General features: G+C 48.8%; 1 protein-coding gene across 7 annotated transcripts in view; it reads left to right on the top strand.

Annotated features, from left to right (window-relative positions):
- Positions 1-17,683, top strand: part of CCDC120 (coiled-coil domain containing 120) — a 45,907-nt gene that overhangs the window by 25,848 nt on the left and 2,376 nt on the right. For 4 of the 7 annotated variants that reach the window (XM_028711878.2, XM_028711877.2, XM_028711876.2 and 1 more), the window contains exons 2-8: positions 9,056-9,201; positions 10,805-10,938; positions 12,737-12,850; positions 12,938-13,160; positions 13,808-13,864; positions 15,403-15,646; positions 16,669-16,773. In XM_028711878.2, coding sequence (XP_028567711.2) covers positions 9,153-9,201; positions 10,805-10,938; positions 12,737-12,850; positions 12,938-13,160; positions 13,808-13,864; positions 15,403-15,646; positions 16,669-16,773 — 926 coding nt within the window. In that variant the 5' untranslated portion in view covers positions 9,056-9,152. The remainder of the gene's footprint in view (positions 1-9,055; positions 9,202-10,804; positions 10,939-12,736; positions 12,851-12,937; positions 13,161-13,807; positions 13,865-15,402; positions 15,647-16,668; positions 16,774-17,683) is intronic. The other 3 variants (XM_028711881.2, XM_028711879.2, XM_028711880.2) reach the window with 3 other exon arrangements.

Below are 17,683 nucleotides of genomic sequence, written 5' to 3'. Positions count from 1 at the left end.
GGTGCAGCAGATGGACTCTGGCTGGTTCCTGACCGTGGTGAGCTGGTGACGCAGTGGACACAAGGACAACAGCTGCAGCGTGTGAGTGCTGGGTGCTGTGGTTCCTGTTTTCTCTCTCGGTGGTCGTGAGTAGCTGGTTCCGGGTTCCAGGGACATCGCTCTCAAGATGGCCTCACAACCAGTTCAGATGGCTTTTGAGCGTCTGAATGACTCCAATTACTTGCTGTGGTCGGAACGCATGCAGGCAGTGCTGCAGAGGGATCGTCTCTGGCAAGTGGTGAGTAAGTTTCCTGCGAAGCCTGATGATGAAGACCTCGATAACGACCAAAGAGCAAGGGCCACAATTGTCTTGGGGCTGGAAGATTCCCAGTTGCCGTATGTGAGGGGAATCAAGACAGCTAGAGGTGTGTGGCAAGCACTTAAAGAACTCCATGTGCGTGAGACAGCGGTTTCCAAGCTGTTCATTCGCAAGGCATTGTACAAGGCAATGTTACAGCCTGGGGTTACAATGCAGGAACACCTACACAGTTTACAGTTAAAGTTTACTGCGCTACAGGAAAGAGACTGTCCGTTAGACCAGCAGGAGAAGGTGGCTATTATTTTGAGTTCTCTCCCGGAAAGCTGGGATAATTTAGTTTTGTCTCTAGAAGGCATGCAGGAGCATGATTTATCAGTCAGTTACGTTACTGGGCGTTTGATTGAAGAATGGCAGAAGAGGCAAGAAAGGTCGTTGGCTGCAGAGGCTTCTACAGGTGGGCGGTTTGAAAGGAGTTCTCATGCCGTGCCAGAGGTGACGCAAAAGCAGCGTACCGGTGAGGAGTCAGCGTTTGCTGTTAGGCGTTGTTTCCGATGTGGGTCTTCAGCGCATCTAAAACGACAATGTCCGGAGTTGGTCAAGTCTCAGTTGCCGGTGCAGGAGCAGAGACGAGATCAGCAGCAGCAGCAGCGTAAAAAGTTCTTCAAACAAAAACAGTCGGCTCAGCTGGTGACCGGCGAGGTCAAGATTGCTGATGAGAAACAAGCGGTCTGGGTGGTCGATTCGGGAGCATCTCGCCACATCGTGAACTCAGATGACTTGTTTGTTTCCAAGAACTCAGCACAGCGCAGCCAGGTGGCTCTAGCAGACGGAAGTACTTCCGAAGTGATTTCGGGGGGTGCAGTTTTTGTTCCTTGTCTTCGTGAATGCCTGCAAAATGTACTTTGTGTGCCGTCATTAAGGAGCAATCTGATGTCTGTAGATTGTTTGCTAAAAGCTGGGTTTAAAGTGTATTTTGAAGGAGACAGTTGCATTATTAAGAAGGCTGGTGAGATTTTAGGCACTGCTAAGTCAGAGGGAGGCTTGTTTTGGCTTAAAGCAGGATCTCAAGTTGCAGCAGTAGTCAGTAAATCTAAGCCTGCAGTGAATAACAAAGCTATACATGACAACTGTGTGCACTTATTGCATAGGAAAATGGGGCATGCTTGCTGGAAAAGTGTACTAAAAATGTCTGAATTGGCTGATGGGGGTAACTTAAAGAGTTGTAACAAGTACCTTGATTGTAATGTTTGTAAAAAGGTTAAAACCCACAGAGTCTCTTACCCCAGAAGCGACAGAGTTAGTGAGGCACCGCTACAGCTGGTTCACATGGACGTAATTGGTCCATTTGCTGTAAGCAGGGGTGGATCGCGCTTTTCACTAACAATTGTGGATGACGCCACGCGTTACTCCTGGGTTTTTCCCATGAAGAATAAGGGTGACGTGTTCACTAAGTTTAAAGGCTGGGTGGCATCTGTGGAAAGATTTCTGTCCATTAAACTTAAAAGGATTCAGACGGACAGAGGTGGCGAATTTATGTCAAATGCCTTTAAAGATTGGTTACAAAAGCGTGGCATTGGGCATAGAAAAACGAACGTTTTTTCCCCAGAGGAGAATGGCGTTGCAGAACGAAAAAACAGATCTTTACAAGATATGATGTTTGCCATGCTTGACGATGCTGATTTGCCCATGTCTTATTGGGGGGAGAGCATGCTCACCGCGTGTTATCTCCAAAACAGGCTCTTTCATCAAACAATAGGTACAACCCCGTATTTTAAATTGTTTCAGAAAAAACCCAAAATTGACCATTTGCATGTGTTTGGATCAAAAGCCTCGGTATTAATTCCAAAACAAATGAGGAAGAAGGGAGATCCTAAGACCAAACAGTTAGTGTTTGTGGGTTACCAGGAGCTGGGAAAAAGTTTCCGCTTTGCTGAAGGGACAAATGGCATTGTGATCTCCAGGAATGCCAGTTTTTGTGAACATAGTGGCTGGGAGAGACTACATGCCAATACTGAGGTTTGGTTTGAACCTTCCCAGGAGCTTCATGACTCTGAAAGTAGACACAGAGAATCAGAGTCTGAGGGGGAGGAAAGTTCAGATAAGAGCTCTCAAGAAAGTGGAGTTAGCCAAAGACCAGTTGCTAAGCAACAAAAGAGAGGTCGTAGTTCTGAGGAGGAAAGTGGGTCAGAAGAAAAATTTTCTCCCAGAAGATCTAAAAGACAAAACAAAGGAGTGCCTCCGGTGCGTTTTTCTCCAGATACTGCAAATGTGTTTAGTGTAATTGCAGAACCCAAGAGTTTTCAGGAGGTGTTAAAGTTACCAAAAGAGGAGGCAGAGCTCTGGAAACAGGCAATGGAGGAAGAGATGTCCTCTCTGAATGAGCACAAGGTTTTTACACCAGTAGCAGCGCCTGAGGGGGCAAAGATTGTAGGCTGCAGGTGGGTGTACAAACTTAAACCTCTGGTGACAGGAGAGTACAAATACAAAGCTCGTTTAGTGGCTCAAGGATACTCTCAGAGGCCTGGAAAAGATTATGACGAGACTTTTTCCCCTACTGCTAAGGGAGACAGTGTAAGGCTGATTTTAACGCTTGGAGCAAAGAGAAAACTCCTGTTAAACCATTTTGACATTCAGACTGCATATTTACATGCATCAATATCAGAAGACCTGTATCTAGCTGAACCGCCTGGTTATGAGACAGGTTCCAATAGAGTGTTAAAATTAAACAAAGCTCTATACGGTCTCAAACAGGCTGCAAGATCTTGGAACAAATGTTTCCATGAGGCCTTAGTGTCATTTGGTTTCAAGCAGAGTACAGCTGACAATTGTGTTTATGTACGTGGTACAGGCAGTGATCAAGAGTTTTGTCTGATTTATGTAGATGATGTTTTGTATGCCTGAAAAACAGATAAACAAACTAAAAGGTTTGCCAAACAATTGTCCAGTAAGTTCAAAGTGAAAGACTTAGGCCCGGTTAGGACATATCTAGGGTTGGAAGTGTGCTGGGCCCAAGATGGCAGCTGTCTAATTAGTCAGCAGAACAAAGTTAAACAACTACTGACTACATACAGGATGCAGGATTGCAAAGGGGCAGTGGTGCCTATGGATCCAGGTTTCATAAAAACACTTCATATAGATGAGAGTCCTGAATTTGAACATCCTGATGTATATCACTCTGTAATTGGAAGTTTATTGTATATAGCACAGTGGTCCAGACCTGATATTAGCTATGCAGTAGGCATACTAAGTAGATTGGTCTCAAAACCCACACTAAATGCCTGGAAAGGGGTAAAACAAGTTCTGAGGTATCTCAAACAGACAATTGGCTATATGTTACAATTAAATTCTTCAGAGGATGAAATGTTGAGTTGCTACTGTGATAGTGACTGGGGAAATTTGCCGGATAGAAAATCTGTCACAGGACTAGTCATAATGGTCGGTGGAGCTTTAATCAGCTGGCGGTCACGCAAGCAAGACGTTGTAAGTGTGTCATCAACGGAATCAGAGTACGCCGCATTGAGTGAATTGTGCAACGAGGTGATTTATTTCAAGCATTTGTTAGCAGATTTAAATGTAAATTGTGGAGAACCAGTACAAGTTTACATTGATAATCAAGCTTGTATAACCTTAAGTAAAACAGAGGGTTTCAAATCGCGTTCCAAACATATCTCTGTAAAATACCAAAATGTACGTTGCTGTGTACAAGACAATGTAATCACCTGTACTTATGTATCAAGTGAAGAAAATGTAGCAGATGTGTTAACTAAACCATTGGCAAAGGTAAAGAACAAGCGAATGTGCAAGGGTTTAGGTTTGCTGGAAAAATGATCTTCTACATAGGTGTATTTGGTGTTAATTGTTCAGCAGAATCTGTGAGGGGGTGTTCAGTTTCAGTTTCAGTTTCTGTTAATTGGTTCTCGTGGGAAACTTGCAGATTCTAGCTTCGCACAATTAACTCAGGCTGGTGTCAATTTACTCTTGGCAGAAAGCCCAGGTCTGCTTGACCTAGAAACTACTTACTCTGATTGGTTAACGACCAGCACTCAACTCTGTTATCAAGGGATTGCTAGCTCAGTTTGAAGTGAGGTGTTGTTAGGAGTAGAAGTGCTGTGTATGGTTTTGAGAGAGAGAAAGAGAGGGTTTATTTTGCTTTGATTTGTATGCAGAAACTCTGCTGGTTTTATTTTTCTTTTTAATAAATCCTGTAAATAGTTATTCTGAGTCTAGCTGACTTGTCATTACTGCCACAACTAGCTTCTTCGCTGTGCAGGAAAACTCTGCTACGTTTGGGCTAAAGCCAGTAGGGCTATGCCTGACACTCCAAAGTTCCATGATTCTGGTGGTTCCCTCGCTGCGAGAAGCCAAGTTACAGGGAACCAGGCAGAGGGCCTCCTCGGTAGTGGCACCAGCCCCATGGAGCACCCTCCCATCAGATGTCAAAGAGAAAAACAAGTACCAGACTTTTAGAAGACATCTGAAGGCAGCCCTGCTTAGGGAAGCTTCTAATCTTTAATAGATATTAAATAGACAATGTTTAATGTTTTAATATTTTGTTGGAAGCCACCCAGAGTGGCTGGGGAAACCCAGCCAGATGGGCAGGGTATAAATTATTATTATTATTATTATTATGCCCCCTTTAGCACAGCATAGTTCAAGGCTGATTATATTCTATGCCCCTGCATCATGTGTGCAGAGGGCCTGGTGCTTCAGCCACAGGCTGGTAAAGGTAAAGGGACCCCTGACCATTAAGTCCGGTCGTGGCCGATTCTGGGGTTGCGGCGCTCATCTCGCTTTATTGGCTGAGGGAGCCGGCGTACAGCTTCCGGGTCATGTGGCCAGCATGACTAAGCCGCTTCTGGCGAAGCAGAGCAGCGCATGGAAATGCTGTTTACCTTCCCACCGGAGTGGTACCTATTTATCTATTTGCGCTTTTGATGTGCTTTCGAACTGCTAGGTTGGCAGGAGCAGGGACCAAGCAACGGGAGCTCACCCCGTCGCGGGGATTCGAACCGCTGACCTTCTGATTGGCAAGCCCCAAATGCCCCCATTCCAGCCGTACATGAGAAAGCCAGAGTCTTGAGCAGAGCGAAAAACCGTGTTTTCATAGGGTCATTGGAAGCTGCCTCATATCTGAGTCACATTGATCGGTCCATGTGACTCAGTATTCTTGATACTGATGGGTAGCGACTCTCTATCGATTTGAATCTTTCCCAGCCCTACCCAGAGATGCCAGGGTTTGAACCAGGACCATTTGCACGCCAAGTGTGCCTGCTCTGCCCCTGAGCTAATGCGCCCTCTGCTGCAGGATAGACGATTTGGCGGGTGGAGGGACTTTCAGGTAAGGAGAGGGGAGGGGTCCACTAATGTGCTCTTTCTCAAAGCACCACAAAGCTCTGGATCAGGGGTAGGCAACCTAAGGCCCATGGGCCGGATCCGGCCCAATCGCCTTCTCAATCCTGCCCATGGACGGTCCGGGAATCAGTGTGTTTTTACATGAGTAGAATGTGTGCTTTTATTTAGAATGCACCTCTGGGTTATTTGTGGGGCATAGGAATTCGTTCATTCCCTCCCCACAAAAATATATAGTCTGTCCCCCCCCCCCCCACAAGGTCTGAGGGACAGTGGACTGCCCCCCTGCTGAAAAAGTTTGCTGACCCCTGATCTAGTCCATGGGTAGGCAAACGAAGACCTGGGGGCCAGATCCGGCCTAATCGCCTTCTAAATCCAGCCCGCGGACGGTCTGGGAATCAGCATGTTTTTACATGAGTAGAATGTGTCCTTTTATTTAAAATGCATCTCTGGGTTATTTGTGGGGCATAGGAATTCATTCATCCCCGCCCCCAAATATAGTCCGGCCCACCACATGGTCTGAGGGACGGTGGACCGGCCCATGGCTGAAATAGGTTGCTCACCCCTGCTCTGAATCTACACCAGGCTGTCACCTTGCAGCCTCAGCAACACCCCTCCCCCTGGACATTTTATTCCAGGAGAAAAAGTTCTGCAAAGCAATAGAATATGTGGGGAGCTGATGTGCTGTCAGCACTCAGTTTGGATTTCCTTGGCTCAGGTTTGCTTGTTGCTGTTGTTTTTACCACAGGGTACATGCAACAGCTCTGCCTTCTTCCGCCCTGTCTCACAGCAGATCCCTCCCTCATCCACTCCCTGGGAACAGGGAGCCGCCAGCAGTGGCTGGGAGGGGTAGGGAGAAAGGTGTTGACACTAAACAGTCATAGCAAAGGAATTGACTGCGGTAGAGCCTGGGGCAGGGAAGGGGGAGAGCAGAGACTGGCAGAGCCTCTCCTCTGTGCCACCCCATACCCTTCCCTTTCCCACGTTCGTCACGCTGGCGTGCAACGCGACCCATCTTCTCATTGAGGCATAGACGTGCGTGTGGATTTCGGCTCTGTGGATTCACATTTGGCAATGCTGTGTGTGTACGAGAAAGAGAATTATGGGTGGGGGGGGAGTGATGAATGCATTAGGTGTTGTGGCACAAGGAAGAAGAATCTTTGGCGCAAGGTGCGTCTACGCTCCACAGGGCATGCGTGGAACGCTCTCTGCGGCCCTTGTACCTGATGCGAATGTCGTTCTCGGTGTGATTCATGCCGAGAGCAGTTCTGGTCTCTGCTGCGACTGGGATTAGTTACGTAACTCGGGGAGGCTTCCTGGCTGTTCCCTGGACTCCCAGCTGGGCTCGGCCTTGATCTGGTCTCGCAGGGAAGCAGCTGTGGGCTTTGGCCCGGGCCCAGAAATGTGGAGAGCTGGCCAGCTGTCTCGCTGCCCCCAGACTTCCCACCATGGATGTCTGTGGACATATGAGTTGACAAGAGAGGAGGGGAGCTGGGGGTGTGGGCACTTCAGCTTCTAACCCCATCCGGAGCGCTGGCTTTGAGCCAGCCTCAGGTACGAGGGAGAGGTTCGGGTTTCTCTCCCTCTCTAATAACTGGGTCTCGTTCTCTGTCAAGGAAACCCTGAATTATGCCAATCAACGTAATACACGTAAAACGCTTCTTTCAGTGGAGAGCACTATTGCGGGGGCAGGAGACAGGCAAACCATAGCTTTTAAAAGCTTGTCTAGCCAATTAGGGTGAAGCTACAGCAGGGAAATGTAATTGCTAAATGCAGTGTCCATATTCAAGAGGCAATATGCCTGTGATTATTAGATGCCGAGGGGCAAGCAAGATGGCGGTGGTGGTGTTTATCCTCACATGGACTATTTATCTGGCCGCAGACTGCTGGACTAGGTGGTCTGACCCTGGCAGAGCCTAATGTTTGTTCCTAATCCATGATAACCCCCACAATTACTGACTTAACCTCAGCAACTCAAAGCTGGCCAAAATACTGCCCCTGAACAGGGTTGGGAGGGGAGCCTTTGGTCATCGGATGCTGTTGTACTACAACTCCCATCATCCCTGGCTGCTGGGTTATGGTTCCAACAAGCCCCAGAATGTGGTCCAGGAACGGCCAGTTTGAGGTGGTTCAGTCTGTACTCGCTGGAGCCCCTAGTCACCATGAAGTAGGTTGAGTGACCTGTTGAAGCCGAGGATCCTCTGAGACAGGAGTCTCTTCTGCAAGAAGCCCTCCCACTTCTCATGGTGAGAATTTCAGCGTGACCAGTAGTCAGGGATGATGGGAGTTGTAGTCCAAAAACCTCTGGAGCACCACAGGTAAACACAGCCCTGATGTAAGAGAAAGGCTGGGATCCCACAGCCAATCGTAGTCTCCTTCTGGGACCTGCCCATCGGGTGGATCTGCAATGGCTGTCATGGCTTGCACTTCAGGTACATGGAAGAGTTCCTGAAGAAAGTCCCAGGGAGATTAATAATAATAATTTATTATTTATTCCCCGCCCATCTGGCTGGGCTTCCCCAGCCACTCTGGGCGGCTTCCAACAAAATATTAAAATACCGTAATACATCAAACATTAAAAGCTTCCCTAAACAGGGCTGCCTTCAGATGTCTTCTAAAAGTCTGGTAGTTGTTGTTCTCTTTTGACATCTGGTGGGAGGGCGTTCCACAGGGCAGGTGCCACCACTGAGAAGGCCCTCTGCCTGGTTCCCTGTAACTTGGCTTCTCACAGTGAGGGAACTGCCAGAAGGCCCTCAGAGCAGGACCTCAGTGTCCGGGCAGAACGATGGGGATGGAGACGCTCCTTCAGATAATAAGGAAACATTTCCTCTTTCCTCCTTTAGTGCAGCCTTGATTCCAGCACACTTGTGGGGCTAGTGATGCTTGGGCAAAAGGCCATTGGGACGCTTCGGCCTACGTTGCTCTGCCTCCCTTTCCAATACCATATAAGCCCCGCTGTGCCCCATGGTGGAGATGGGGGGCCCACAAGAACATACCCAGCCCTGTTGTGACCATTGGCTGTGAGCCATGGAAGAACCTGGAAATGCCAGCCCCATTCAAGGGCTACCTGTGGAGTGGCAGCTGAGGGAAGCAGAGCGTTCCTGTGGAGACAAAACCCTCTCTTGGGGGGAGAGTGGCTCTCCTGAACCTCCTCTGTGCCCAGCTTTCCTAAGCCTGAATAGATGTGCACTCTGCCTGTGCTCCTCAGCTCTCCGTAGTCTGAGATGCTTCTCTACCATCTTGCCTTCTCCTTGTGATATTGCCTGCCCTCCACTGACTTCAGGCAGATCCTATCTCTCTATTTGTTCATCCCTCTCCTGTAGCATCATGCCCTCCACAGATGACTCAGCTGCTTGCATCTGCAGAATCACACCCGCTCCTCACTCTCTTCTTCTTTCCCTATGGCAGTAACCAGCTGAGGCCCCCCATCCGGGAGTTCCAGATGGGTCTTGGATCAAAGTGATTCCCGTCCCTCGGAAGCAGGAGAGAAACCAATCTTCCAGACATGGAGGTGAAGGGGCAACTCATCAACTCATCCAGCTACAGCTCTTCAGGTACCTTCCTACTGATACATCTGATGACACCCCGCCCCCCCCCAAATAATTTTTTCCCTTCCTGCCTGCCTGATCACCTCGTCCTCCCATTTCTGCACCCTGTGAGAGTTAAATCTTTTTTAATTTTTTTAATTTAAATATTTTATTATTAAAATAATTCAACATTAATACATATTATGAATATACAAACATTGTATGAAATGTATGTTTCTGTGAGAGTTAAATCTGGGACTTGCCATGGATTTCAAACCTTCGCTGACCCTTTTATTCAGGTGTGGGGAAACACGGACCTGGGGGCTCAATGTTGCCTTCCAGATCCCTTTATGGGACCCTTGAAACTCTCTCTCCGCCACATCCCCTCTCCCCAGGCCTCACCTCTCACGCTGCTTTGCACCCCAAGTGTGTCCCTTGAACTCTGACCCTGCCTCTTGACAAACAGGGAGGGTGTGTTTTGTGTATGTGTGTGGGTGTAGAAACTCGCCTACCATACAAAGATGAAATTTGAAATGTTCCATCGCCCTGTTGTCAAATTTCCCCCCTTAATTTGGCTATTTCCGCATATTCCAGAAGAGTGGCAGTACAAGGTCATGGAATATGCGGAAATAGCCAAATTAACGGGGGAAATTCGACAACAGGGCGATGGAACATTTCAAAAAGAATGGGGAAAATTTATGTTATATATAGGATAAGGTGAAATAGTGAAATCAGTAGAATGGAAATAAACCTCATAATGGGAAATTAAAAGAAACTTTATTGGACGTTAATGACAATATGAATCAAAACGTAAAATACAATCAAGGTAACTAATTGTATAGTATAAATGAATATAAACAAAACAACAAGACGTGTACATACAGGAAGATTTATTTGTATATAGACACTGTATGGTTAAAGTTGAAAGAAGAACAACAATATACAAAATCGATAAAGACAATGTGAAAAACGTAGAGATTAAAAAGCCAGAAGAAGGAAGGAGGGAAGTCAACTCTTAGGAGTAAATGTAAATGTAAAGTAATGTGTATATGCATAGTAAAAAGGTAAAGGGACCCCTGACCATTAGGTCCAGTCGTGGCCGACTCTGGGGTTGCGGCACTCATCTCGCTTTATTGGCCTAAGGGAGCCGGTGTACAGCTTCCGGGTCATGTGGCCATCATGACTAAGCCGCTTCTGGCGAACCAGAGCAGCGCACGGAAACGCTGTTTACCTTCCCGCCAGAGCGGTACCTATTTATCTACTTGCACTTTGACGTGCTTTCGAACTGCTAGGCTGGCAGGAGCAGGGACTGAGCAATGGGAGCTCACCCCGTCGTGGGGATTCGAACTGCTGACCTTCTGATCGGCAAGCCCTAGGCTCTGTGGTTTAACCCACATCGCCACCCGCATCCCTGTGTATGCATAGTATGTAGTTATAAAATCAATAAAGATTATCTTCCAAAAAAATAATAATGAAATTTGAGTTTGTTGCTCTGCTAGCTTTTGCCTCTGGCCCCACCCACCCCTGGCATGTGGCCCTCAGAACATTGCCCACAAGGGACTGCGGCCCTCAGGCTGGAAAAGGACCCCCCCCCCCGCTTTAATCATCTGCTCTGCTCTTTCCTCCGCAGAGGCTTTGCAACGGGACCTCTGTCCGCGGATCCGGCTGGAGCGGGTGCAAGAGCTGCTGGAGAAGCAGCGGTCACTCCAGCAAGTTCTCAGCCTGCGCCTTAAGGAGCTGCGCCGCATTTGCCTTCAGGAGGCTGTGAGTACCCGTTGGCCGGAGCACGGCTTGATGTGGGCGGACGAGGGGCTGGCGCTGCCTCCAGGACTAGCCAAGACAGTTATGGCAGCATGGAAAGTTGAAATCGTCCCTGGATGTAGAAAGCAGCTTGTGTCCCGTCAGACGGCAGATTCTCTAGAATCTCAGTTTCAAGAGGGCAAATTCCTGGTCTGTGTTTGCAGGGGAGCAGAGGGTGAAATCCGAGGAGAAGTAAAAAGTAGAGACCTCTTGAAATTCTCCTCCCTATTTGTGGGAAGAGAAATTGGGGAGGAGGGACCCCGGAGATGAACAGCCATCCAGTGGTGTCTTGGGGAAGGAGGTCACCCTTAGCAGTGGCAGGAGCACAGTTTCTTTCTTTTTTCCCTAAAAAGGGGGCGGGTTGTGTGGCCAACACACACACACACACACACACACACACACCCAAAGAAAGTGAAGGGTGTTTGAAAAAAATTCTGCCAAGGGGACTCCTTTTTCTTTTTAAAAAAACATTTTTATCGATTTTCCAATAAAAACAGCCAATCAACATACAGTGGTACCTCGCAAGACGAATGCCTCGCAAGACAAAAAACTGGCTAGACGAAAGGGTTTTTTGTTTTTTGAGCTGCTTCGCAAGACGATTTTACCTATGGGCTTGCTTCGCAAGACGGAAACGTCTTGCAAGTTTGTTTCCTTTTTCTTAACACCGTTAATACAGTTGCGACTTGACTTCGAGGAGGAACTCACAGCACGCGGTGTGGTAGCCTTTTTTGAGGTTTTTAAAGACTTTGGTGATTTTTGAAGCTTTTCCAAAACTTTCCCGACACCGTGCTTCGCAAGACGAAAAAAATCGCAAGATGACAAAACTCGCGGAACGAATTAATTTCGTCTTGCGAGGCACCACAGTATCCACATCATAATCCAATTAAAAACAAGAAACTAAAATTAAAGAAAGACCAAATTGTAATCCAAATTGTAATTATTAATTTTTCCGGGCTCCCCATAGTCTGGACCTCTGAAGCAGGTCCTGCGTTGAGCAAGGGTGAGAAGGCTAGTTGACCATCAAGATTCCATCCAACCTTTCGTTATTCTAGATAAGTTGGGTTCAGATAATCTAGGGTGGGGATGGGGAGCCTGTGGCCCTTCAGTTGCTGTTGGGAGTCCAGCTCCCTTCAGCCACTCTCATCAGCATACCCAGCCCAGTGTTCAAGGACTATGGGAGTTGGAGTCCAGCAGCCTCGGGGGGGGGGGGCATAGATTCATCATCCCTGAAGTAAAGTTTTTATTTTATTTTTATTTTCAAGAAAGAACGGGGAAGGCTTATTTAGGAGAACCACCGTAAGTGAATGAAAACGCTAGCAGGATCCTAATAACACTCCGAATGTAGCAAATACCATGGGCGATACGGAGAAATGCAAAATACGGGCGGTGAAATATTACGCAGTTGAAAACGTTGACAGTATAGGACCCAGGGAGGGGATGGCGGGAAGTCTGGAGTGTCAGAGAAATCTCTAAAATATGCAAATGTATTTGGTATTGTTATAACTCCACACTTGTGAAATCAAATAAAAAGTATTGAAGTAAAGCTTTTAGAGGTTGCGAACAGATCAGTTTTGGAAGTGCGCTGCAGAACAATAAATGCATGCAGATCTGGTTGGTTTTGTGTGAGCTGCCAAAATCCAGCTGGTCTTGGTGCAGAATTATAATCTTGAGCACAGAAGATGCACAGGTGTCCCAGCCTGACCCAGGATGCCTCACCTGGGCAGTATTGACAAACGCCGCTTGCATCCCTTCCCATTGCCAGGAACTGACAGGACAGTTGCCTCCCGAATACCCCCTGGAGCCAGGGGAAAGACCCCAGCCTGTGCGCCGGAGGACGGCAGTTGCCTACCGAATTCCCACTGCCTTCAAGAATGAGGTGAGCGGAGGGGGCGGGGGAGAGCGAGTGGTGGGGAGAGAGGGGGGTTCCAGAGGCGGCTCTGACAATCCTCCCGTTGCCTTGCAGGAAGCGCCTTCCCTGGAGGAGCTGACTCAGGAGCTGGCTCTGCAACAGCAAGTGGCGGAGGCCGCCCGCCGCCTCACCGTGGCTCCAGATCTGACGGCTGAGCAGCGCCGCCGCCGGAGGCAGGTCCAGGCAGACGCCGCCCAGCGCCTGCGGGAGCTGGAGGCTCAGGTGGCAGAGTTCCGGGTGCGACTAGGCAAAGGGCCCTCCCAGAGGGGCAGCCATGGTGCGTTGCTCGTCCACCCTTTAAACCCTGTCCCCCTGCCATCTGTGGGTGCATTCCCCCCTGCTATACCGCTTGTGCAGAAGATTTCTGCTTGTGCCCAGGGTGGGGGAGCCAGGGAGGTCCTTCACGTGTTGCCAGACTCCAGCTCCCACCATTGACCGTACAGCCTGGAGCCGAAGGGAGTGGGAGTCCAGCAACACTGGGAAGGCCACATGTTCCCCACCTCTGGTTTGTGCCATGGAACATCTTCGCCCTCCTCTCCATTCCACCGCAGCCTTCAAAATCTGAAGCACGCCTTCAAAATCTGCTTCATGGGAGCAGGGAGACCTTCCAGGGCATATTTTGTGGGTGGCCCTAACCACTACTGGAATGCAGCCCTTGACAGCTTTCCACTGGGATAAGGACTCTTGGTCCAAAAGGTGCCCCTTCCCCTGGTAGCCCAATAGAGTGAGTGCATTTTCTGGCAATGTGAGGGTTTCCTACCATGATTCCTCCTCTTGTGTTGGAAGTGAACTTGTGTGAAGGTAGCCATTCTCCTACCCAAACTGTTCGGTGCCCACCCTATCCTTCTGGTATCTTAGTCATCACACCCTGTTTTCTGATTGATCCCTGATTTATCTCTCTTTCATCAAAACAAAACAAAAAAGAAGAGGCTTTCCATTCAGAGAGCAGCTCCCTCTCCGAATCAGCCAGCCATGAAAATGGTAAGTGTGGTCTTTGTTGTGACTTTGACTCAATACACAACAGTCTGCGGCCCCCTGCGTTTCTTTCCTAGATTAAGGAGGGAGCAGTTGGTGGTTCTGGGTAAATGACAAGAGGCTAAAGGGGTGCCTTTGTCAGGTTTAAGGTGCTGGTTTTAACCTTTAAAGCCCTATACGGCCTAGGACCCTTGTACCTACAGGACCGTCTCTCCTGGTATGTCCCACGGAGCACCTTACGGTCTTCAAACAAAAACATCTTGAAGGTCCCAGGCCACAGGGAGGTTAGGCTGGCCTCAACCAGAGCCAGGGCTTTTTCGGCTGTGGCCCCAATCTGGTGGAATGCTCTGTCACAAGAGACTAGGGCCCTGCGGGACTTGACATCTTTCTGCATGGCCTGCAAGACAGAGCTGTTCCACCTGGCCTTTGGCCAAGGCACAGTCTGACCCCCTCCTTTGGTAATCCTCATAGACCTCTAACCCAATGTTTGCCATTAATTTGATTCTGAACTGATTTTAGAATGTATTTCAATTAATTGACTGATTTTATGTAAATTGTGCTATTTTTACTGTTGTTAGCCGCTCTGAGCCCAGCTTTGCCTGGGGAGGGCGGGATATAAATTATTATTATTATTATTATTATTATTATTATTATTATTTTATTACCGTAAATGAGAGATGCTGAAGGCTCAGACTCCCTTGGTCCCTCATCTTTTGCCCCGGAGATGATGAAGCAAAGAGACTCTGCATAAGTGTGCTCAAAGTCTTACCTGCCCGTCTGCTAGTATAAAGGGGTGTGTTTGTGGGTGGCGTCTTAATGAATGAATGAATTGAAAATAGACCCTACTTTGGAGTCAGCTTCTTGGAAGAAGCATGTACTAATGTGGAAGGGGTCAGGGTGGGGGAAGAGAACCTTCTCATAGCACATTTGCCAGACCAAATCAAAGGTGGCGAAGAAACCCTCAAATGTAACGTGGCCAAAATAGCTTTGTTGGTGTTACTTATTTTCTGCCCTGAAAATGGGCACATCTAAGGAGGGTGACTCATTGGCTTGTAGCATTGTTTACTGTCCCCACAGTGTTGGGGCACCAGGAGAACAGAGGAGCAGGTGTGGCCCCAGGATTGAGCAGTGCTGTTGATTCGCCCAGCCGAGTGAGAGCACAGAACCCAGTTGATGCAGCATGCGGGGGAACTGAGTCGGATGAGCTGGTACCTCCTCTAGGAACTCCCTGGTCCTCCTCCGAAGGACCCTCATCCTATGGTAAAACTGCTCCTGGGCTGTACCATTCCAGACTGCAGGCAGCAGCTGCATAACGGCATACTTTCTGCCCCTTTCTGCTAGGACTTCTAACTTTCTCCCTTGCATTGTGTCCAGCTGCCTGCAATGCAGGAATATGCAGCTGTCCCTTACGGGGATCAAACCTGCAACCGTGGCATCATCAGCATCTGAAATATCCAGGCTGAGGATGATCACATTTATGTTCAGAAAGCATAAACTGTTGGACTACCATATTTTTTTATTGTTGTTGTTTTTTGCCGAGGTAGGGGTGTGTGGATGCTTCTACTCTGTGCCCTGTGCTCTGTCCTCAGACGACCCCCACAGCTTCCACCCCTCCAAAGTCTCCAACCACCAGGGGACTTTTTTTGACCGTCCTTCGCCGCCTAAGGCCCGAGATCACCTGCGTGCCATCTCCAGCAGCCCCGACCGCCGACCAGGATGGCGGCTTTTGCAGCCGGACCTGTACAACGAGGGCAAGGACCGCAGGAACTCTGTTGCCAGCCCTGCCAGGTGACTAGCCGATGCCTTTGGCCTTTTGCATGTGTCTCTCCAGTAACAAAGTGAACCAGAGGGAGGAGGGAGTTTGCTGCTGAACTGATTGACGCCCAGGGAGCCCCCTTAAGGGCCCATTGCAGGGACACGAGCAGCAAAAGGAGGTGGGACTGTAGAACGTCAGGCTGAAGAGGCAGGGTGCCATTTTTGAATGCTGCCCCGCATAAAAGTGCAAAACACACAGCTCCCCGCCAATGGAAAGCTGGGCTATGACGGAGAAAGGGAGTGCGCTAGACTGTAACCCAAGTGCTGGCCTTCTATGGCAGGGTGTTTGGGTTTGTTTCTTCAACAGAGAGAAACTTAAAAAAAATAAATGATGCCTGCGTAAAGGTAAAGGTACCCCTGCCCGTACGGGCCAGTCTTGAAAGACTCTGGGGTTGTGCGCCCATCTCACTCAAGAGGCCGGGGGCCAGCGCTGTCCGGAGACACTTCCGGGTCACGTGGCCAGCGTGACAAAGCTGCATCTGGCGAGCCAGAGCCGCACACGGAAACGCCATTTACCTTCCCGCCAGTAAGCGGTCCCTATTTATCTACTTGCACTCGGGGGTGCTTTCGAACTGCTAGGTTGGCAGGCGCTGGGACCGAGCAGCAGGAGCGCACCCCGCCGTGGGGATTCAAACCGCCGACCTTTCGATCGCAAGCCCTAGGTGCTGAGGCTTTTACCCACAGCGCCACCCGCATCCCTGATGCCTGCCTAGCAATCTTAAATTATGGATTAGAAACAGGGCCCTGTTTCGATGTATTCACCTTCATCAGCTATTTTTTAAAGGGTCGTGTAAGTTTGAAGACTATTAGATAAATATATCTTGTTATTTTCTACGTTTCTCAAGAATAACAAAATGCACAGAAAAGCTCAAATAACGCTGCGGGGCGAGAGGCTAATTGTAGCTAATTGTACATGAACATGTACAGAGTGGTGTACGTAGGGGCTAAATGGGACTGGCTCTTTTAGGAATGATTTTGTCTTCGCTTGTTTTCAGCCCAAGCCGCACGCTCCCCAGGAGTGCTTCCAGCTTCGAGGGCAGGAGTGTGCCTGCAACCCCAGTGCTGGCAAGAAGCGCTTGCACAGGCGGCCACCAGTTCAGGTAGGCAAAATGCTGGGTTTCCACCCCCAGGGGCTGGATGTGAGGTTGGGCTGGAGGCAGAGTGGGGTGTGTGTGTGTGTGTGGAATTTGTGAGAAGTGTAGCTGATCATAATCAGTGCTTTTTTCCGGCGGGGGGGGGGGGGCGCAAGGATACGCATACCCCTAAACATTTTGTGAATTTAAGTTTGGCCTCATTGAGGGGCAGTATTTCAACATGAGTAGGAAAATGAGAGTACCCCTAAACATTTAAACATTTTTTAGAAAGAAGAAAAAAGCACTGATCATAATTATTATTATTACCGTAAATTTCGCTCTATAACACGCAGATTTTTTCTCCTAAAAAGTAAGGGGAAATGTCTGTGCGTGTTATTGAGCGAATGTGTGGTCCCTGGAGCTGACTCGCAGGGGCAAAAATAGGCAAAAATCAGGCAAAAATAAGATCGGGCGGGCGGAGGGAAGGCGGAAGCTGCTGCTTTCCTGCATTCTGCCTCAGGGTCTTACTGCCCACCCGCTTCTGTTGCTGCGTTTGCTCAAACTCAACAAAGAGCAGGGAATCCCCTGCCCTCCTGGCAAGCAGAGGGTTAAGGAAAGGATCGAGTCCTTCCTTCTAATTCTTTCCTAGTCACACTGCGTGCAGGCTCCAGCCCACCACCTCCTCCTCTCCGTGCTCTAGGGACTCGCAGGCAGCCGAAAGACATGCAGGTGGGAGAGAGAGAGAGAGGGCTGGCTTGGGGGGGGGACTTTTGCCTTCCTTTCCTCCCCCCCACCCCGTTAAACTCCTCCCCTGCATTCTTAGCCAGCTGCTTCTCCGCACACCCCTCTTGTGCTTCTTGTCCCTTCTGTGTTTTTCCTTCCCTCCCCATTTAAAAAGTGGTGACAAAGCACGGATCCACATGGATCCTCAGGATTT

Source organism: Podarcis muralis, chromosome 17 (assembly GCF_964188315.1).
Source record: "Podarcis muralis chromosome 17, rPodMur119.hap1.1, whole genome shotgun sequence".
NCBI classification, from domain to species: Eukaryota; Metazoa; Chordata; class Lepidosauria; order Squamata; family Lacertidae; genus Podarcis; species Podarcis muralis.
This window is presented reverse-complemented; position numbering and strand designations above follow the sequence as displayed.